Raw genomic sequence first — 20,913 nt, forward strand, 5'->3', positions numbered from 1 at the left:
CATTAGGATGCCATCTAAATCTAGTCGATGCCAATGCTGTGGCCTTGAAACTCTAAAACCATGAGCTTAAAAAGCCTCTTTTCTTTATAAGTACCTAGCCCCAGGTACTTCATTATAGGAACAGAAAATGGACCTATAGACCATATTCTCAATGGCAAAAATGGTGTCTTGCTTATTCTCAGCCCCAAACACACTGGCAAAGTAAATGGGTAATTCCACAATTCATAATTGTGGAATAAATGAATTAGTAAAAGCATAAGTGAATGGACCGAGAAAGATAGACATGGGAAAAGAGATTCAAAATGAAAAAGCTGTGTGACTGGTCTTGAAAGAATTAGCCAGAAAGGATCAGGGAAATGATTTGGAAGTTTACATATCCTTTGAGTGCCAGGTACACACATTATCTCACTTAGAGGCAGGCATTGTTATCCTCATCTTTAAAATGAAGAAATACTAAGTCATTGTGACCTTAAGGGTTTAGCAGTATATAGACTTAACTAAAAAGGAAGATAGCTGCCATAACAACACTTTGATCTAAAGTCAAAAATAAATTTACAGAAAATAGTTCACCTTTGTGATGGAGAAGAAGAAGAAACTGGACTAATAATAAATAGTACAATCCTGGCTTGAAAATCTAGATATAAGAGTCTCACAAACAAGTGCCATTAAGTATAATCAGGCTGAGAGATCAGACAATAGGAAGTAGTGGGCTATGTAGGAAACCAGAGAGTGTGTACAGAGTGCTTGCCCCACCTAAACATATTCAAAACTGTAGTTAAACACACACACACACACACACACACACACACTGTTTTAACCAAACAAATGATTCCAATGATACCATCTGGTTCACAGTCCTCCAGTTTGTGTCCATGATTGCCTTAAATTTGGAGAGAGCATGCAAGAGGAGCTGTCATATCAAAGAAATAGATAACAGAAAATACCTTTGAGAGCCATAGTACTTAAAATCTGCAACAGGGGCTGGCACTGTGGCATAGCCGGTAAAGACTCCACCTGTAGCTGGCAACCCTTATGGGCGCTGGTTTAAGTCCCGGCTGCTCCACTTCTGATCCAGCTCTCTGCTATGGCAGGAAAAGTAGTAGAGGATGGCCCAAGTCTTTGGGCCCCTGCACCTGCATGGGAGAAGAGGAAGAAGCTCCTGACTCCTGGCTTTGGATGGGCACAGCTCCGGCCATTGTGACCAACTGGGGAGTGAACCAGCAGATGGAAGATCTCTCTCTCTCTCTGCCTCCCCTTGTCTCTCTTTGTAACTTTCAAATAAACAAATGAATCTTTAAAAAAAATCTACAAAAATCCAACAGGAGTTCAAAGCTCTGTATTTAGGATCCATCTTAATTAATCACTTAAATTTAATTGGACAAATCAGCTAATATTTATTGATTCTTTCTAGGTACAGAGTACTGACCCAGGTGTTCGGGATTAGAAGATAGAATCAATCACCATCTCTGTACTTTGGTGTTTGGTTATCAGCTCAGGTCCTAACTGCATTTTATGAATTGGTAGTAACACAGGGTACGAGATAACTTTTTCTCTGCTCAGCAAAAAAGCAGTCCCTCACAGTGTCCAAGATTTAAATCTGAGCTCAGGTCCAATTAGCTTTAAATAGCTCTATAATTCTGTTTCTCTCTCTCTCTCTTTTTTTTTTTTAAGATTTATTTATTTTTTATTTGAAAGTCAGATTTCACAGAGAGAGAAGGAGAGGCCGAGAGAGAGAGAGAGAGAGAGAGAGGTCGCTCACCGATTGGCCGAAACAGCCGGACATGCGCCAATCCAAAGTCAGTAGCCAGGAGCTTCCTCTGGGTCTTCCCATGTAATTGCAGGAGACCAAGGACTTGGACCATCTCCTACTGCTTTCCCAGGCCATAGCAGAGAGCTGGATCGGAAGTGGAGCAGCTGGGTCTCAAACTGGCATCCATATGGGATGCCAGCTCTTCAAGCTAGGGCGTTAACCTGTTGTACCACAGTGCCGCCCCCCTCTCATCCACCCCCTCCCCGTCTGTTTTCTAAAATTGACTTGTCTACCTACATAAAAACTCCTATTTATTTAGTGATAGGAAAAGAATTTGTATTTGTTTTCCAGTTCCTACACAGGCCCCAATAAAGATGCCCAAAAGATGTTCACTGAACCTGACTCTGGTGGCTTTAAAATATGTCCACAATTCTTTCATGCTTCTCTCTTCAAGAAGTGAATTCTAATTCACCTACCATTGAGTGTGGTCTGGATTAACAAATAGAATAACAGATGATGTCCAAGATGAGGTCTTGAATAGAAGTATTAGAGCTTACCCATCACTCATTCTTGGGTAATGTGTCCTGTGGGAAGACAGTTGCTTGGTCATGAAGAGAGTTAAGTGCTCCTATGGAGAGGTTCACATGGCAAGAAGCTCAGTGTTTTTGCCACAACTGTATCAGTGACTCATTTGGAAGTTAATCCTTGAGCCTCAGTAAAGTCTTCGGGTGATTATGGCCTTGATCACCAACACCTTGACTGCAGTGTGCAGAACCAGAACAATCCTGCCACGTCACTCCTAAAATACAGAGCTACAGAAACCATGTGAAATAATAAATATTTTCTATTGGTTTAAGTTGCTAAGTTTTAAGCTAATTTGTTGGGCATCAGTGGGTAACTCATTCACCTGCTAGTACTGACGCCGCATCATTTTATAATGCTTGAAACCTAGCTGTTTTGGAGCCCGTCTCTTTTACTTACCTCTTTCCCTTTCTCCACTTCTGTTTTTTTGCACTTTCAGAAACCACCAATTCCCCTTTTTCAATGGGTGTTAATAAGTCCTTGGGGCCAGCCCTGTGGGGCAGTGTGTTAAAGCCCTAGCCTTCAGTGCCGTTGTCCCATATGCACCGGTTCTCGTCCCAGCTGCTCCTCTTCCAATCCAGCTCTCTGCTATGTCCTGGGAAAGCAGTACAGGTCCTTGGGCCCCTGCACCCATGTGGGAGGCCTGGAAGAAGCTCCTGGTTCCTCGCTTCGGATTGGCACAGCTGCAGCCATTGCAGCCAATTGGTGAGCGAACCATCGAATGGAAGACCTGTCTCTCTCCAGCTCTACCTCTCTTTGTAACTCGTCTTCCAAATAAGTAAAATAAATTAAAAAAAAGAAAAAGTCCTAATTAGGATGTTTAAAAGCTCTTTTATCCTAATAGGCTCAAGAAAAAGACACTTGAGGGCAGATAGGTATCTTCTTTCAAGTCTGAGTGATGTTGGAGGAAATATTTTGCATCATTAAGACCTTTGGTCAATCTCATAGATATCTGTGGGGAGCAACTCGGACTAGACTAAGTTACTGGAATTAAGACTTATTCTATGCATCTGCTTTCCCACAATATGGCGCTGAGAAGGGAATCAGCTTCTACACAGCTGCCTCCAGTTCAACCAATAAACTGTAGGACTTGCTCCTGATTGGAGGAGAGCAGCGTACTCGGAGTGTGGGCAGCCGAGTTAGGATTGGCGGAGGAGGACTATAAAGGAGGAGAGAGACACTATGCACCAGGAACATCTAAGAGGAACATCTGAGGGAATACCTGTGCAGCCCCCGAGAGAGCCAGCCGGCGGTGTGCCGCTCCCCCGCGGAAGTGGGGAAAGTGGCTAGGGGGAACCGCCCTTCCACGGAGGTGGAAGGGATAGTAGCCAACCCGGGAAGAACCAGCAGCAAACCCGGGGAGGGCCGAGCAGACGAAAGAACAGCGCAGGGTCCTGTGTCGTTCCTCCACGAAGAGGGGGAGCGACAATATCCACTTATTTTATTTATGTATCCATTTGTTCAATCAAGTGTGTTTTAAATTTTCTTTTTACTTGAGAGGTAGAGAGTGCATGTGTGAGAGAGTGCTTCCTCCACACTGGCTTGCTCCCCATATGCCTACAAAGATCAGGGCTGGTACCAGGATAAAGCTGAGAGACAGGAACTCAATCCATGTCTCCCATATGAGTGGCAGGAACCTAATTACTTAGTCTATCACTATTGCTTCTCAGGGTCTGAAATAACAGGAAGCTGCAGTTAGGACCCAGAGTCAAATATTGAACTCAGGAATCCGATGTGGGTGCAGGCCTCTTACCTGCTCTGCCAAATGTTTGCCCCTAAATGGATTTTAAATGTAATCAGCAGAGGCAGACATTTAGTGTAATGCATCCCATATTGGAGCGCCTGGGTTCGAATCCCAGCTCCACAGCAGGTGATGGCTCAAGTCCCTATCATTCATGAGGGAGACTCTGATTGAGTTCCTGGCTCCTGGTCTTGGTCTGGTCCAGTTTCAGCTGTTTTGGGCATCTGGGGAGTAAACCAGCAGATGGGAAATTTTCATCTGTCTGCCTGTTTCTCTCTGCCTCTCTGCCTTTCAAAATTAATAAAACAAATAGGCATATATTTTTATGTATTATTTATTTATTTTATTATTTAATAAATGTGAATTTACAAAGTGCAACTTTTGTATTATTGTGGCTTCCCCCCTCCAACCTCCCTCCCTCCTGCAGCCCTCCCCTCTCCCACTCCCTCTCCCATCCCGCCCTTCATCGAGTTTCATTTTCAATTACCTTCATATACAGAAGATCAACTTAGTATACACTAAGCAAGGATTTCAACAGGCTGCACTCACACAACCGCACAAGGTATAGGGTATTGTTCGACTAGTAGTGTTGTCTTTAAGTTTCATAGTAAAACACGTTAAGGACAGAGATCCTACGTGGGGAGCCTGTACCCAGTGACTCCCATTGTAGATTTAACAATTGTCACTCTTATTTATGGCATCAGCAATCACCCGAGGCTCTTGCCATGAGCTATCTAGGCTATGGAAGCCCCTTGAGTTCACCAACTCTGAACTTGTTTAGTCAAGGCCGTATCACAGTGGAGGTTCCTTCCTCCCTTCAGAGAAAGGTGCCTCCCTCCTTGATGGCCCGTTCCTTCCACTGGGGTCTTGTTCACTAGGATCTTTCATTTAGATTGTTTTTGCCAACAAGTCGTGCCTTTCCATACCTTTGAGACTCTCATGGGCCTTTTAGCCAGATCCGAATGCCCCAAGGGTTGATTCTGAGGCCAGAGCATAAGCATATATTTTTAAAGATTTATTTATTTATTTGAAAGTCAGAGTTACAAAGAGGGACAAGGAGAGGCAGAGAGAGAGAGAGAGAGAGGTCTTCCATCTGCTGGTTCACTCCCCAAATGGCCACAACAGCTGGAGCCGCGCCAATCTGAAGCCAGAAGCCAGAAGGTTCTTCCAGGTCTCCCCAGTCTACGCAGGTGCAGGGGCCCAAGGAGTTGGGCCATCTTCTAAGGCCTTCCCAGGCCATAGCAGAGAGCTGGATCAGAAGAGGAGCAGCCAGAACTTGAACCGGCGCCTATATGGGATGCTGGCACTGCAGGTGGTGGCTTTACCCACTACGCCACAGTACCAGCCCCGATAAGCATATTTTTAAAATAAATAAATATAGTCAGTTTGGAAAATGAAGTAAGGCAATCAGAAGCATAAATTCCCAAACATGTTTTTGTAATGTCTGTGGAAAAACTCCTTAGTAGAAGTAATTCCAAATTTGTAACCAGAAGAAGGACTTGAGCTTTGGTGATAGGTAGAGAATACATTAGAATAAGCAGGGGAGGCATTCTGAGAAGTGTGAGAATGGTAGACACAAAACCTTAGATACTAGTTTCGTTCTATAGTCTCTTCCCTCCTTGTATATACTTCCCAGCAGTTTTAGAATAAAGGCCTCAAAACAATACATCCTTGTTTTACAAAACATTCTTTCACAGAGAGCTCCTAGCAGAGTCTGGTACAGAGAGGATTGTAGAACTATTACTGCCCAAGGGACTGTTAGAAACTGTACATGACTTTGTGCATGGAAACAACTTCTCCTACCCTAGGGATTTTGAAAGGTAATGAATAAATAAAGACTAGTTCTGAATAGCCAGTGCAAGTAAACAAAGAGGAAATGTCACGACTTGGGTTAATTTGTCAGTAAAAATCTGAAAAAGAAAAGAACCTACATCACAACTCTAGGGAAATTCCTTTTGATTTTTGCCCTGATCTATAATGTTGCAATTTAGGAAAAAAGCTTAAGATATTTGATCCTGTTTGCTGAAAATCTACTCCCACTGGTGGGACTGGCATCTTGTTACACTCCCTGTCTGGTGTAAACACAGGCTTCGCTGCACTCTAACATCTAATCATCTGATTCATTAATTAAATAAAAATAAATTAACTAAATGGCTAATATTTATTTTGCAAGATTATTGAGAATAAAATGGAATGATTTATATTTAGGGAAACATAAAGGTGCTTAATAAGTGATTCCTGTTTTAAGCTGCAGTCCTCTGAATCTGACCCTGAGTCAAAGTGTTAGGGGTTGAATTGTGCTCCCCTAAAAAAAAGACGTATTCATACCCTGGTGTCTGTCTATGAATGGGATATTGTTTGGAAATAGGGCCTTTGCAGAAGTAACCAAGTTAAGACGAGGTTGTCAGGGTGGGCCCTTGCTATGATTTGAATGTGTCCCCTCAAATTTCATGTTGTGGAAACTTAATCCCCAAATTCATCTGTTAATGGGGTGTGGAAGTGGGATCTTTGGGGTAGTAATTAGGATCAGATGAAGTCACGAGGTGAGGCCCACATGATGTGGTTTTATACGTGGAAGAGGAGCCCGAGCTAGCATTCTTGCTCTGTCTCGCTGTGTGCTGCAGCAAGAAGGCCCTCGCTAGATCTAGACTCTGGAATTGTAAGATAGAGTAACCTTTAGTCTTTTTTTTTTTTTTTTTTTTTAAAGAAAAAAGATTTATTTATTTAAAGAGAGGGAGAGGCAGAGGTAGGGCTGGGCCAGGCTGTAGCCAGGAGCTGGAAGCTTCATCTGGGTCTCCCACATGGGTGCAGGAGCACAGCCACTCCTGCCATCTTTTGCTGCTTCCTCAGGTGCACTAGCAAGGGACCTGGATGGGAAGTGGAGTAGACAGGAATTGAACCTGCACCCACATGGGATATTGGCGCTACAGGCGGTGGCTTTACCCACTACACGCCGGCCTAACCTTTAGTTTTTATAAATAACCTGGCCTCAGCTGTTTGTTACAACAACAGAAAGTAGACTAAGAGAGCCCTTAATCCAACATGACTAGGTGTCCCTATAGGAGGGGAAGATGGCCACCTGAAGCCACAGAAACCCAAGCAGAACGTTACTTAAAGGTGGAGGTAGAGATTGCACTGACACACCTATAAGCCAAGAGATGTTGCAGATGGCCAACTGTCATCAGAAACGAGGACAGAGACATGGAACGGCTTCTGCCGCAGGGCCCTACAAGAAGAACCCTGATTTCAGTCTCCTGGCCTCTAGGACTGTGGGAAAATCAATTTCTATTGTTGTAAGCCACCCAACTTGTGGCATCATCTGCTGCCTCCCAGGACTCAGTAGCAGGCTTAAATCTTTGGAAGACATTTCTCAGCCTATTTCAATTGGTCTATTCCTATTTATTCTGCAGATTCCATTTGTTGCTGGTTGAAGATTCCTCCCGGGGTGGAAATTCCTTGGCATTTCTGGCTTGCTTTGTAGGGTCCAGAAAAAAATTTTTAAGTGAAAAATTTCAAGCACTAATGGAGTATATTTTGGGCATATATGGAATAGGAAGTGCTGAGAAAACATAAGTGGGAAACCAACAATGTCTGCTATATCATTATTTGTTCTTATGTTTTATTAATAATTTTAATATCATACTTAAAATTATTAATGGGTGATGGTCCTGATGGGCTACAATATAACGCATTTATACTGCCTTATGTGACTTGCTTAGAACATATTATCTCATCTATCTGACTTTTTATTTTTATGCATAATTATCTTTCTCAACTCCATACATTTGGATTTTTCACAACTGTATTTTAATATTGTCAAAGGTAGAGACTGACAAAAATGTTTTCAAATTCTTGTTTTTAGGATGCTGAAGATTTACATTTTTTTAAAAGATTTTATTTATTTATTTGACAGGTAGAGTTACCAACAGTGAGAGAGAGAGACAGAGAAAGGTCTTCCCTCCGTTGGTTCACTCCCCAAATGGCCGCAATGGCCTGAGCTGCGCTGAACTGAAGCCAGGAGCCAGGAGCTTCTTCCTGGTCTCCCACGTGGGTGCAGGGGCCCAAGGACTTGGGCCATCTTCCACTGCTTTCCCAGGCCACAGCAGAGAGCTGGATCGGAAGAGAAGCAGCAGGGACCCAAACCTGTATCCATATGGGATGCTGGCACTGCAGGCGGAGGATTAACCTACTGCACCACAGCACTGGCGCAAAGATTTACATTTATAACATGGCATTATTTAATAATTTTTCCTAAGAAACATAAAGCATCCTGAGCTGGCATTGTGATACAGTGGGTTAAGCCACTTCCTGCAATGACAACATCCCATATGAGTGCTGGTTCAAGTCCTGGCTTCTCCAGTTCTAATCTAGCTCCCTGCTAATGCACCTAGGAAGACAGTGGAGAATGGCCCAATTACTTGGCCCCCTATACCCATGTGGGAGACCTGGATGGAGCCCCTGGCTTTGGCCTGGTCCAATTCTGGCCATTGTGACCATTTGGGGAGTAAACCAGTAGATGGAAGATATAAAGTGGCACTTCAAAGTGCCACCACTTTGAAGGCATCCTGTGCAAGAAACACACCTATGGGGAACATCAAGCCTGGTGCAAATAGAGCTGTAGTGTTCCAAGATATATATATCTGCCTTTCAAGTAAAATAAATAAATGTTTAAAAAACTGCGAAGTATCTCTTTGAACCTCTTACAGGCATTATTTACTGATTTCTGTAAAGGATTTATTAGGCACGGGGAGGGGAGCCCAGTCCTTGGCAACTGCCTTCCTTATGGCTTTCGGGACATAGCTCAGCTCCTCCTGCTTCCTCTTTGCATGGATGTGCGTTCCCACCCCTTCCTCTTCCCTTTCTCTCTCTCTTTGAAAGATTTATTTATTTATTTGAAAGTTAGAGTTACAAAGAGAGAAAGAGAAACAGAGACACAGACAGAGAGATCTTCCATCCCTGGTTCACTCCTCAGATGGCTGCAATGGCCAAGGTTGGGCTGGGCTGAAGCCAGGAGCCCAGAGCTTCTTCCAAGTCTTCCACTTGGGCAGCAGGGACCCAAGCACCTGGACCATCTTTAGCTGCTTTCCCAGGCCATTAGCAGGGAGCTGGTTTGAAGGTGGAGTAGCCAGGACCTGAACTGGTGCCAAAATGGGATGCTGGCATTGCAGGTGGAGGCTTTACCACCTATTCCATAATGCTGCCCCCCCCCTTTCTTGATGAACTTGAGGGCCCTTTTGTCCTAGGAGACCTTGAGTAGCTCCTTGGCACTGCACTCATGCAGAGCAAAGCCACACACCTGCCAGATAATGTCCCACATAAACTAGGCTGCTTGGTGAGTACCCATGACTATGGCTGTGCCTCAGTTTGTCCATGGTCTTGGCCACCTTGTGGCCAGCTGAAGCCCAGAGCCACAGAGTAGTGCAGAGCCGTGGCTACTGCTCTTCTGTGTCTGTCCTGGCAGAAGAGCTGCTATGAGCTTTTAATTTCTTCAAGGTAATCAGCCAATGGGACGAAGCCCAAAATATAAACACAGAGACAGATATGAGACAGGATACAAGCAGGACTCACAAAATCAAGTCCCTCCAGCCCTGACACATATCCATCTCTACCCACATGTTCCTCTACCCAGTTTCAAACCAAGAAAGGGCCATACCTTAACCGCAAGACCCACTACTGCCTGGGGGCATGCCCAGTTAGATTGATATGGGACCTTCCTGAGGAGGCAGTAGTGACCAGTGCCACCACTTTGAAGGCATCCTGTGCAAGAAACACACCTATGCGGAACACCGGGCCTGGTGCAAATAGAGCTGTAGTGTTCCAAGGGACAGGAGCCAGAACCCTGGGCCAGGTGCAGATCAAAGTGGTATGTGCCAATGGGGAGCTGTCATGCCTCCCCACCCAACAGAAGTCCTGCCTGGTTGTCCTTATTGGGCCAGTCAGCAGTTGTCTCCCTTGTGCTAGAGCATAAGCCCCTAATAAACCTTGTCTGGATTGCACATTAGCCTCTTGTCAATTTCTATTACAAGGGAGTCGAAGATCCTCGGGTTGGTATCAGAAACATGATTTTGAAATCCAATTCCAATGAAATAATCAAACACAGATATGTCTTCCACATCTATGCAGTTTTGTGGAGGACAGTTCTCAGATGTCACAATGACATGATCCTAAATAACTCAAATTTAATTTATTTTTATTATTATTATTATTAGGGACGCAGAGAGAGAAAAAGAGGGAGAGACAGAGACAGATACATGGAGCTTTTCTCCACTGGTTTACTCCCCAAATGTCCAGAACAGCTGGGGTTGGGCCAGGTTGAATCCCAGAGCTCACATGGGTGGCAATGACCTAAGTACTTGAGCCATCACCTACTGCTTTTTTAAAAATGATTGCCTTATTCCATTTTCTTATTTATTTATTTATTTGAAAGAGTTTCACAGAGGGAGAGACGGAGAGACATCTTCTATCCACTGGCTCACTCCCTGGATGGCTGCAATGGCCAAAGCAGGGCTAATCAGAAGCCAGAGCCAAGAGTTTCTTCCGGGTCTCCCACGTGGGTGCAGGGGCACAAGGACTCAGACCATCTTTTGCTCACCTGCTGCCTCTCACAGCGCACATTAGGAATCAGAAGCAGAAGTGGGACATGAGCCCATGTATTCCAAAATGGGATACAAGTGTCTTAACCACCAGGCCAAATGACAGAACCAAGAACTCACATTTTTAAACAATCAAAGATGAAACCATCTGTACCTCTGGAAGTGACATCTCTCTTTGTCCTTGCTAACTTCCATTTAGGAGTTAACTGATAGCCGTACAACTCGAGTCTGCCCTCATAAGAGGTGCAAAATAAATAAATGGGTTCTTTTTTACAAATTACTGAGTGAAAGGTTTAGAATTCTACAAGACTGACATCTCAGAAGTATTTTTCAGTAAGTTCCTTTTATTTTGTAGTCAAGATAACTCTAAGTAATACTTAAATATTCCCTACCGAGATGTCTTAACTCTCTGATGGCAAGATTTCCTTCCTAACTGAGTACATTCTAGACTCCTTCCCTCCCCTGATTCATAGAGCAGGAAACAGAATGATGATTGAACATAGTCAAGCACTTTGAAGTAGGAGGGAATTGTACTCACATATTGTACAACTCTAGGGGGCAACACTCAATTTATTTGTAGAGACAGTTTTTTTTGTTTTTTTTTTTTTTTTTTTTTTGTCTATTTTAAAAGTCTTCAGAAGGGGCTGGCGGGTAAAGCCGCCGCCTGCAGTGCCGGCTTCCCAGATGGGTGCTGGTTTAAGTCCTGGCTGCTCCACTTCCAATCCAGCTCTCTGCTATGGTTTGGGAAAGCAGTAGAAGATGCCTCAAGTCCTTGGGCCCCTGCACCTGCGTGGGAGACCTAGAAGAAGCTCCTGACTCCTGGCTTCGGATCGGCACAGCTCCGGCTGTTGCGGCCAGTTGGGGAGTGAACCATTGGATGGAAGACTCTATCTCTTTCTCTCTCTCTCTGCCTCAGACTCTCTGGAATTCTGCCTTTCAAATAAATAAATCTTTTTAAAAAGTCTTCAGGAAATGGGGCCGGCGCCGCGGCTCACTAGGCTAATCCTCCGCCTTGCGGCGCCGGCACACCGGTTCTAGTCCCGGTCAGGGCGCCGGATTCTGTCCCAGTTGCCCCTCTTCCAGGCCAGCTCTCTGCTGTGGCCAGGGGGTGCAGTGGAGGATGGCCCAAGTACTTGGACCCTGCACCTCATGGGAGACCAGGAGATGCACCTGGCTCCTGGCTTCGGATCAGTGTGATGCGCGGGCCACAGCGTGCTGGCTGCGGCGGCCATTGGAGGGTGAACCAATGCCAAAGGAAGACCTTTCTCTCTGTCTCTCTCTCTGTCCACTCTGCCTGTCAAAAAAAAAAAAAAAAAAAAAAGTCTTCAGGAAATGGAAGCTTTTTCCAATTTCTACAAGGTCTTCTTTGTGTGATTATTTTATGTCCAAGATGATTGACAATAATGACATCCAATTTCAACTTAATTGTCTAATTTCAGACACTGAGAGGTAGGTTGCATCTAACACCAAACAGATACTACAAAGTGTCAAACCTTAAAACAGTCCCTTGTTAGAACTTACATAAGCTGTCTTGAGGGACTGGAACACCAGAACTTTCTTGTGCTGTGTCCACTTAGTGACAGTTTCCAAACCCATTTGTTTAGAGAAAACAGAATTGTAACATGTGAATGTCCAAGAAAGTTCTGGCCTGTTCACAAAGATCCCTGGAATCTTGGGATTGTAGTTGTGGGTCCTTGAATGAAATAGGGAATACTGAAAGAGGTGTAAGCAAAACAAGTTCAGTCTTGAACATGGAGATTTGAACTTGCGTGGGTTCCACATGGATATGTCGAGAGGCAGCTAGCTACAAAACTGAAACTCAGAGGAGAAGCACAGGTTGGACAAAATCTTTTTGCAATAGATGGATTGATGAGATCATGCTGGAAGAGCAAGTAGTACTAGAAGTGAAGTAGAAAAGTGGGCCAAGAGTAGAACCCTGAGTGCCACCACCTACGATGAAGAGGCATGAGGAGGAAGCAACAGAGGTGGAACTCAAGGAAGAGGCTGTTAGCAGAGCCAAAGGAGTCAATATTCTAATGGAAGAAAGGAGAAAAATGTAGCATCAACCTAATGGAGAGGTCCAGTGAGGTTAAAAAAGAAAGAAATGATAGAATTCACCGCTCACTTGGAGAAGTGCTTGGTGACTCTAGTGAGATCAGTGTCAGTGGAATGGTATAGGCAGATCTAGCTGCGTTGGTAACAGGTCTCCAGAAGGGCTCACAGCAATCTCGGGGTACGATCCCTGCAATGCCAGTTTGGGATAGCCCAGTGACCCTTCCTAGCCCAGCTGTTCAGGAATGCTATGAATGACCTAAGACAATGTGGGGCCCAAGCTGGGCTTAGCAGTGGACTGAATGGGAGATAATACAAAGCAGGAGAAAATATGATTAAGAAACCAATAGCATTTAAGAGTCATGGAAACTTCATTTTTCGTTAGTTTTCACACAATAGGCTGCTCAAATTTGAGATGGAAGAGATTAAGCTTGGCAACAAACACTTAAACATGATCCAAAGATTTTAGTTTATTGTAAACTTAGAATGGGCCAAGTGTATGATGCTGTTCCTAAAAAAGCTATGCAGGCTTGGGCTCTGATAAAAGAGGAAGTGGAGACACCGGGAGAGTATTACTTTTTCCTGGAAGTAAGGACAAGCAGGGCAGGAATACAAAACAACAAGCAAAACGAGATGTGGTTGTTAGGAAACAAATTTAAAGCTAGGAGGACTAATGAATCAACAGAAAAGGGCGAAAGGGCAGAAGAAGAAAAAGATAATTAATGATCCAGAGTCTGAAGAGGCTGGGAGGAGTTGGTTTTGAACTGGAGTGGGAATGCCTCATCCCTGGAGAGACTGCAGGGAGGGTGGAAAGGATGGGAGTGACTGAGATATGCTGATATGGCCGGGAAGGAATTCAGGCACTTGAGAAAAGCACAGGCTGATGTTTTCAATTTGGTGAAGTAATACCCCAGTGGGACAGGCTCTGCCATTTCTGCGACAGGGTGTGGAGGACACGGCAAAGGAGGCTGAGAAGGCAGAAAGAGAGGCGCTGGACGAAAGGGAATTCTTGTCTTTGAGATGGGATCTGGAAATTGCTAAGCTTCAGGGCCGCCAGTGTGGTGCAGAGGGTTAAGCCATCACTTGCGGGACCTGCACCGCCTACTGGAGTGCCAGCCAGTTCAAGTCCCTGCTGCTCCACTTCCGATCCAGCTCCCCGCCAATGTGCCTGGGAAGGCAGTAGATGGCGGCCCAAATGCCTGGGCTCCGGCTACCCGTGTGGGAGACCAGGACAGAGTTCCCGGCTTCTGGCTTCTGCTTGCTCCGGATCTCGCTGTTGTGGCCATTTGAGGAATACACCAGTGGATGGAAGATCTCCCTGTCGTCACTCTGCTTTTTAAATAAATAAATAAACCAAAAGTCTTTGCGCGACAAGCATTTTGAAAAAACATGCTTGCAATGAATAAATCTTCCTGCTAAAATTAACGACGTTGGCAGAATTGACAAGCACATAGAAGAATTCATCCAGAGTCAACAGTGAAATGAGGAGCAGATGAAGCTCGCTGATAGAGCTCTTCATCAGACAATGGCTAAAATCAAAGCAAAATGATTTCGAAGTAGAACATCAAGAACCACAGGCTTTTGAGTGGCAGAAGGCGGTGAGAAGTCATTTGTCACTCCACGAACACGCCCAGAGCGTCCGTGGAGGGGTGGGCGAAACAACGCAAGGAGTAAGCTTCTCCCTGTCGTCAGGTTTCACGGAGGAGAAATTACCAAAATCGAGAACAGCAGCTAGGAGGGTGAGGACAGGCACAAACCGCCGGAAAGTGATTGTAAAAACAAGTCCTATTTTCCTCGGCTTTAAGAGACCTTGGACAAAAGTCCAAGACTCAACCCCATAAAGTGCCCGCCGTCCGCCGGACTCCGGCCTCGACCCCGCCCCCACCCACCCCTTGTTGGCCCCGGCCCGGGCTCCGGCCCCACCCCTTTTTGGCTCCGGCCCCTCTCCGGTACAGCGCGTGTCCGTGCGCGCGCACGCTGGCGGCGTGCCGCTAGCCCGTCACCGCCAGAGGGCGCGCGCCCAAGCCAGCCTGCGGAAGTCCCGCCCCCCGTTTCCGGCGGCGGAGGACTGGGAGGGCGTGTAGCCAGTTTCCGGCTCGCGCAAAAGCGGTGTGGTTTTCGCACGTGTGGCGCTGCTGGGCTGCTCGTGGATTTTCCGGGACTCTTAAGGCCTAAGGATGAAGGCGGTAAGTGTCCTCGGCGGCCCGGGGCCTGCGACTGGAAGGTTCTGGGCCTCGCTTAGGTTCTCGGCCGGTTTTCAGCCTTGTGTTGGGGGTCGCGGTGCCTGGAGCGCGCGGATGCTGAGCGGTCCGCTTCCCGGTGCTTAGACCCGGCTTCCTTAGTCTTCCTCGGTGGTTCCAGGGACGCTGCGGTGGGACGAGCGCAGGTGGTCTGACCTGGAAGGGCTCCTAAGAGCGGCCTTTTGGACTCTGGTGCTGCAGATAAGAAGCGAGGTCCTGCCCTCTGAGTTTGAGTCCTGGGATCCGGGACGCGCTCGTCCGGGGAAAGGGACTCGCTTTGGTTCTCACAGAAAATTAGAGCTAGTTCTGAGATTTGGGTTTCCGGATGAATTTCCGAATGTGGGGTCGCCAGAGAAAGAGTGAGAGGGGCGGAGACCGACGCCCCGAATTCGGCTTCCCCTCCTTCGTTGAGGAGTCCTTGGCAAGTTGCACAGCTTCGCTGAGCTTTGGCTGCTGCGTCGGTAATGAGAGGACAGCAGCAGTCACTATTTCCCTAGGCCCTTTGAGCTGCCTCTTTGGAGGTTTTAAATGGTGAAACAGCATAGAAACGTCAGCTGTGAACGGCCGGTGTTCTGCCCTGAACTCTTAACCCACAGATGGTGGTGAACTAGCTCCGAGCGATCGTCTTCCAGTAGGTCAGCGCTTCTTAATCTTTTTTGGATCTTAGACCCGTTTGGTTAGTTGTGGATTCTAGTCACCGGAAGACCCGTGGTTGAATGGCTGATGCCCTGTTGCTGTTATGTGCAATTAATGCCATAGTCTGGTTTTAGCTATTATATTCAAGATTGATGACGGTGGGACATTCAGACTGTGGAATTGATTTGATGGCATTTAAAATAAGTTGTTTTTCTCCTTAACCTGCTTTTAAAAAAAAATAATTACAGTTGACATTGCCCCTCTTGCAATTCTTTTCTAGAGAAGAAATAAAAAACAGGTCCCAAGCTTTCGCAAGTTGATAAAAACTAGTAAAGTTAAACTTGAAAATAAGCTAAAAAATAAGCAGTTTAAACAACAAAGCACGCTCAAGAAGTACCGTAAAGAACAAAGGAAGCTAAGGCAAGCTGTAAAAGATGCTGTGTCCAAGAAACCTGTCCCATTGGAGGACCCAAAGAAGAAACGAACAGGTAATGGTGGAGACGTTCACGGGCTTTAGTTTCCATGGGTTATTCTGAAAAGTTCTTCATGGAAACAACTTGGCTTTCTAGTAATTGCTCTTGTTTTTAGATCTTCCTAAGAGTAGGTGAGTGTAGTAGTCCTGTGTGCTTTATCACAGTCAGTGTGAGAAAACATTTCGGTATTGTACTCACTGTGCAAAGCACAACTAGCTGAAGATGAAATAAAAGGAGAAAGAAACTCATAGTAGCCATGAAAATAAAGGTTGCACATCATGCCAGTACTGTCACTTGCCCATTCACTGGAAGTTTGTTGAGGATAGACCGCTGCTTGTCTCTGGTTCATTATTCACACCATTATCAAGGGATACTTGATTTACTCATCTGTGGCTTAGAAACTTGGCATAAAATCAAGCTATAAATTGTCAGATTTATTTAATAAAACTACTCATGATCTCCAAATAAGGATCGTAGTTATTTGAGTCAGGCTGGTTTTACATCTTACTGGTGCTTTTAGCATATTTAGTGTGTGTCTGTGTATATATATGCACACACATTTAAGTTTTTATTTTCATGTTTTCCAAGGCAAAGAGACAGTCTTCCATCTGATGATTTGTTCCTGAAATGTCCACAATAGCCAGGATTAGGCCAGGCTGAAGGGAGGAGCCCAGAACTCAGTCTGAGTCTCCCCATGAGGGTGCAGGGACCCAAGTTCTTCAGCCGTCATCTGTTTCCTGGGGTATGTGTTAGCAGGAAGCTGGAAATGAAAGCAGAACGAGAACTCAAACTAGGCACTTGGATATGGGATGCAAGTGTCCCAAGTGACAACCATTGTGCCAAACACCTGATAAATATATTTTAAAAGGTGTGTGTATGTGTATATATATAAAATGATTTTATTTATTTGGGAGGTAGAGTTAGAGATCTTTCATCTGCTGATTCACTCCCCAAATGGCCTCAATGGCTGGGGCTGGGCAAGGCTGAAGCTAGGAGCCAGAAGCTTCATCTGGGTCTTCCACATGTGTACAGGGGCCTAAGCAGTTGGGCCATCTCCTTTTGTTTTCCCAGTGCATTATCAGGCAGTTAAATTGGAATTGGAGCAGCCAGTACTCAAATTGGCATCGCAGGCAGTGGCTTAACAATGCTGGCCCCAAAAGATATTTTTTTGGTGGTAGAAGGGAGTTTATTTTGCGATCTGTAGAGTGAGGAGTCAGCTGTCACTCAATTCCTGAACTCTTAATTTAAATTTTTATTTGATAGGCAGAGAAATGGAAAGAGAAAGGAAGCTACCATTGACTGGTTCATTTCCCGAATATCCACAACAATTGAGATTGGGCACAGGCTAAAGCTGGGAACTGGGAACTCAGTTTAAGACTCCCATGTGAGTGTCAGGAACCTGATTACTTGGGCCTTCACTACTGCCTCCCAGGGTCCTCATTATCAGAAATATTAGTCAGAGCTGAGTATTAAACCAAAGGACTTGGATATGGAACATGGGTTTCTTCTTTTCTTAAAAGATGTATTTATTTATTTGAAAGGCAGAATGACTGAGAAGGAGAAACACACAGAGAGAGATAGCTATCTTCCATCTGCTGGTTCATTCCCTAAATGTCTGTGACAGCTGGACCAAGAACTCCATCCTGTGTAGGTAGCAGGGCCTCTAATACTTGAGTTGTCATCTGCTGCTTCCCAGGTCCCTTAGCAGGGAGCTGGATTTAAAGTGGGATAGTTGAGACTTGAACCAGGTACTCTGATATGGCATGTGGGCATCTCAGGCTGCAGCTTAAGCAGCTGCACCACAATACCTACCCCATGACATGGACTTTTTCATTGTTGTTGGTAAGTGCTAGACTTAATGCCTACCTCTTAGGGTATTCATATTAGACTGTATATAATTATTTAATAGCTATTAAGTCTTCCCATGGCTGTGTCATTCTTTTATTTATTTTTATATATATATGTATATATATGTGTGTGTGTATATATATATATATATATATATATATTTGACAAGTAGAGCTACAGACAGAGAGAGAGAAAAGTTTTCCTTCTGTTGGTTCACTCCCCAAATGGCTGCTAAGGCCAGCGCTGCGCCGATCCGAAGCCAGGAGCCAGGAGCTTCTTCCTGGTCTCCCATGCGGGTGAAGGGGCCCAAGCACTTGGGCCATCTTCCACTGCCCTCCGGGCTATAGCAGAGAGCTGGACTGGAAGAAGAGCAACCGGGACTAGAACCCAGTGCCCATGTGCGATGCTGGCGCCGCAGGCGGGGGATTAACCAAGTGAGCCATGGTGCTCTCCCAGCTGTGTCATTCTTAATCCTGGCATGTAGTTTGATCCATTGGCAACATATTATTGTGATGTATAAAAGAATGCTGGGGTTGGGGTTAGCTTTGTGGCTTAGTGGGTAAAACTGCTGCCTGCAGTGCCAGCATCCTACAGAGCTCCAGTTCGTGTCCCAGCTGCTCCACTTCTAACCTAACTCCCTGCTGGTGGCCTGGAGAAAGTAGCAGAAGATGGCTCAAGTGCCTGGGCCCCTGCTACCCACCTGGGAGACCTGGTCCAGTGCTGGCCGCTGTGACCATTCATCTAGAGAGTGAACCTGAAGATGGACGATATCTGTTTGTCTCTCCCTCTCTTTAACTCTCTTTCAAATAAATAAATAAATCTTAAAAAAAAAAAAAAAGAGATTATTAAGCTGGAAGTCAGGAGACCTCAGCTTTTCTCTTGATTTTATTACTGGCAGTGTGGCCCTGGTTGGTTACTTAGTCTGCAAGCATTTCATCTGTAAAAAAATGAAATGATTGAGTTGGATACTTTTAAATGATTTTATTCATCTGAAGTTTTAATAAATTTAAAAAGCATGATATGTTAATAGTTATGTAATAAAAATGAAAGCAAATGCTTTATTCTTATAGTTCAGTATGTAAATGAAGTTTATCAGACAGTTGGATATAAAGTGTAAATTTCCAAGCTGGTGTTTGATGCAGTGGTTAAGGCACTTCATGGAATGCATGCATCCCATTATTAGGTTGCCTGGTTTGAGTCCTGGATACTCTGCTTCTGAGCCAATTTCTTGCTAATGTGCACTCTGGGAGGCAGCAGATTTTCACTCAAATACTTGGATCCTTGCCACCTATATGGGGGACTGGGATTGAGTTCTGTACTCCTGGCACTTTCCTCTGATTCAGTAATTCTGCTAGAAATTCATCCTGTGACTGTTTGAAACAGTTTGTGAAGACTCATATACCCCAAGCCTATTCATACCCAGCAGAAGTTGCAAGTTCATTGCAACATTGTTAATGGCAAAAACACAAAAACTCAGAAATGATTAAAATGTCCATCAACAGAGAATTGTCAATAAATTTTATAAATGTGTAGTATACCTATGATATGATATACCCAGCTGTTAAAGCTGGGGTAGATCAATTTCCCATCTATATAATCTCTGATCTATGCAGCAGATTTAAAGGATCTGGTTGTCAACACTTCGTGCTTTTAGGATCTTCAAATTTTTTTTAGCAGCAGCATATTTTTAACTCATAGGGAAATTCATTTAACCAGTAATAGGATGACTTTTTAATTTTGGTAAGATATTGACATGTTGCCACATGGAAAATGACCATCTTAAAAATGCCAATATGAAGAAGTCATAGATTGGAGAGGTTGAAGATGCAGGATAGAGAAAGCATAAATGATTAAAGGCAAGAGTTTGGGGGATCTAGAGCGCAGGAAGAGAGACATGCTGCAATGTTATAAGAGGGGCTGGTGCTGTGCGGGCATCCTATATGGGCTTGGGTTTGAGTCTCAGCTGCTGCAGTTCCCATCCAGCTCTGCTTTGGCCTGGGAAAGCAGAAGATGGCCCAAGCATTTGGGCCCCTGCACCCATGTGGAAGACCTGGAAGAAGCTCCTAGCTTCGGATTGGCCCAGCTCTAGCCATTGCAGCCATCTGGGGAATGAACCAGCATATGGAAGACTCTGACTCTCTATGTAACTCTGCCTTTCAAATAAGTAAATCTTTAAAGAAAAAGAAAAGAAGAGGGGGGAAGAAAAAGATGGTTTTAAATGCTGTTGCACTTGGTATGGACTTTGAAGGAGTTTCTAATGTATGGGCTGTCTTCTCAGTAAAGTAGGAAGCTAGGTCCTCTGATGATTATGAAATGAGGTAGGTGATGGTATTAGTAGAGAGGGAAAAGATTGACACTAGGATTTAGGATGTGGCCTTTGAAAAGATTGGCTAAAGTAGGATGGAAGTGAAAATCACTGGAGATGAGAAAGAGCTACGAGGCTGAGTCATTGGTTCTCAAATGACCTGAAAGGCATTTGATAATGTGTGGAGTCATTCAATTTTTTCACTGGTACAGTGACCTGGGAATGCTCTTGATATTTAGATTTAACGACATGCTAGCATTTTGCATAGCTTAGGACACTCAAATAAGAAAATTGTCGTGCCTAACATGTCAATAGTGCTTCCTTCTGGAAATACTAGGCTATGGTATTAGAAAAACATAAGCTTTTCCTATCTATTGTAAACACAAAAATTTAGAGTTCTTTAATACTTGGTGTGTTTTTCTTTTTTTGTGAAACAGCTAAAAGGATTGAGATGGAAGAGGAGGAAGAAGAGGAAGCCCTTCCCTTAGATATGATGGATGAAGATGATTTACAGTTAATGAAAGATTTAGGACAAAAAGCATCTTTTCTAACAAGAGATCTTTCCTCTAGGTAATACTTCATTTGGATTACAATCGTGATATCCCTTCAGTGGTGGAAACTTGACTGTAAATTTTACTTTGGTAGGCAGTTCAAGATGTTTACCTCTGAACACAGTGTTTACAAAGTGTAAAC

The 20,913-nt window shown here is 44.6% G+C and overlaps 1 protein-coding gene across 1 annotated transcript in view; it reads left to right on the forward strand.

Annotated features, from left to right (window-relative positions):
- The first annotated feature begins 14,748 nt into the window (after nt 1-14,748).
- Nucleotides 14,749-20,913, forward strand: part of NOC3L (NOC3 like DNA replication regulator) — a 55,592-nt gene continuing 49,427 nt past the window's right edge. The window contains exons 1-3 of the mRNA XM_002718388.5: nt 14,749-14,904; nt 15,875-16,082; nt 20,658-20,790. Coding sequence (XP_002718434.1) covers nt 14,896-14,904; nt 15,875-16,082; nt 20,658-20,790 — 350 coding nt within the window. The 5' untranslated portion in view covers nt 14,749-14,895. The remainder of the gene's footprint in view (nt 14,905-15,874; nt 16,083-20,657; nt 20,791-20,913) is intronic.

This window comes from Oryctolagus cuniculus, chromosome 15, assembly GCF_964237555.1.
Source record: "Oryctolagus cuniculus chromosome 15, mOryCun1.1, whole genome shotgun sequence".
In the NCBI taxonomy this organism is placed as follows: Eukaryota; Metazoa; Chordata; class Mammalia; order Lagomorpha; family Leporidae; genus Oryctolagus; species Oryctolagus cuniculus.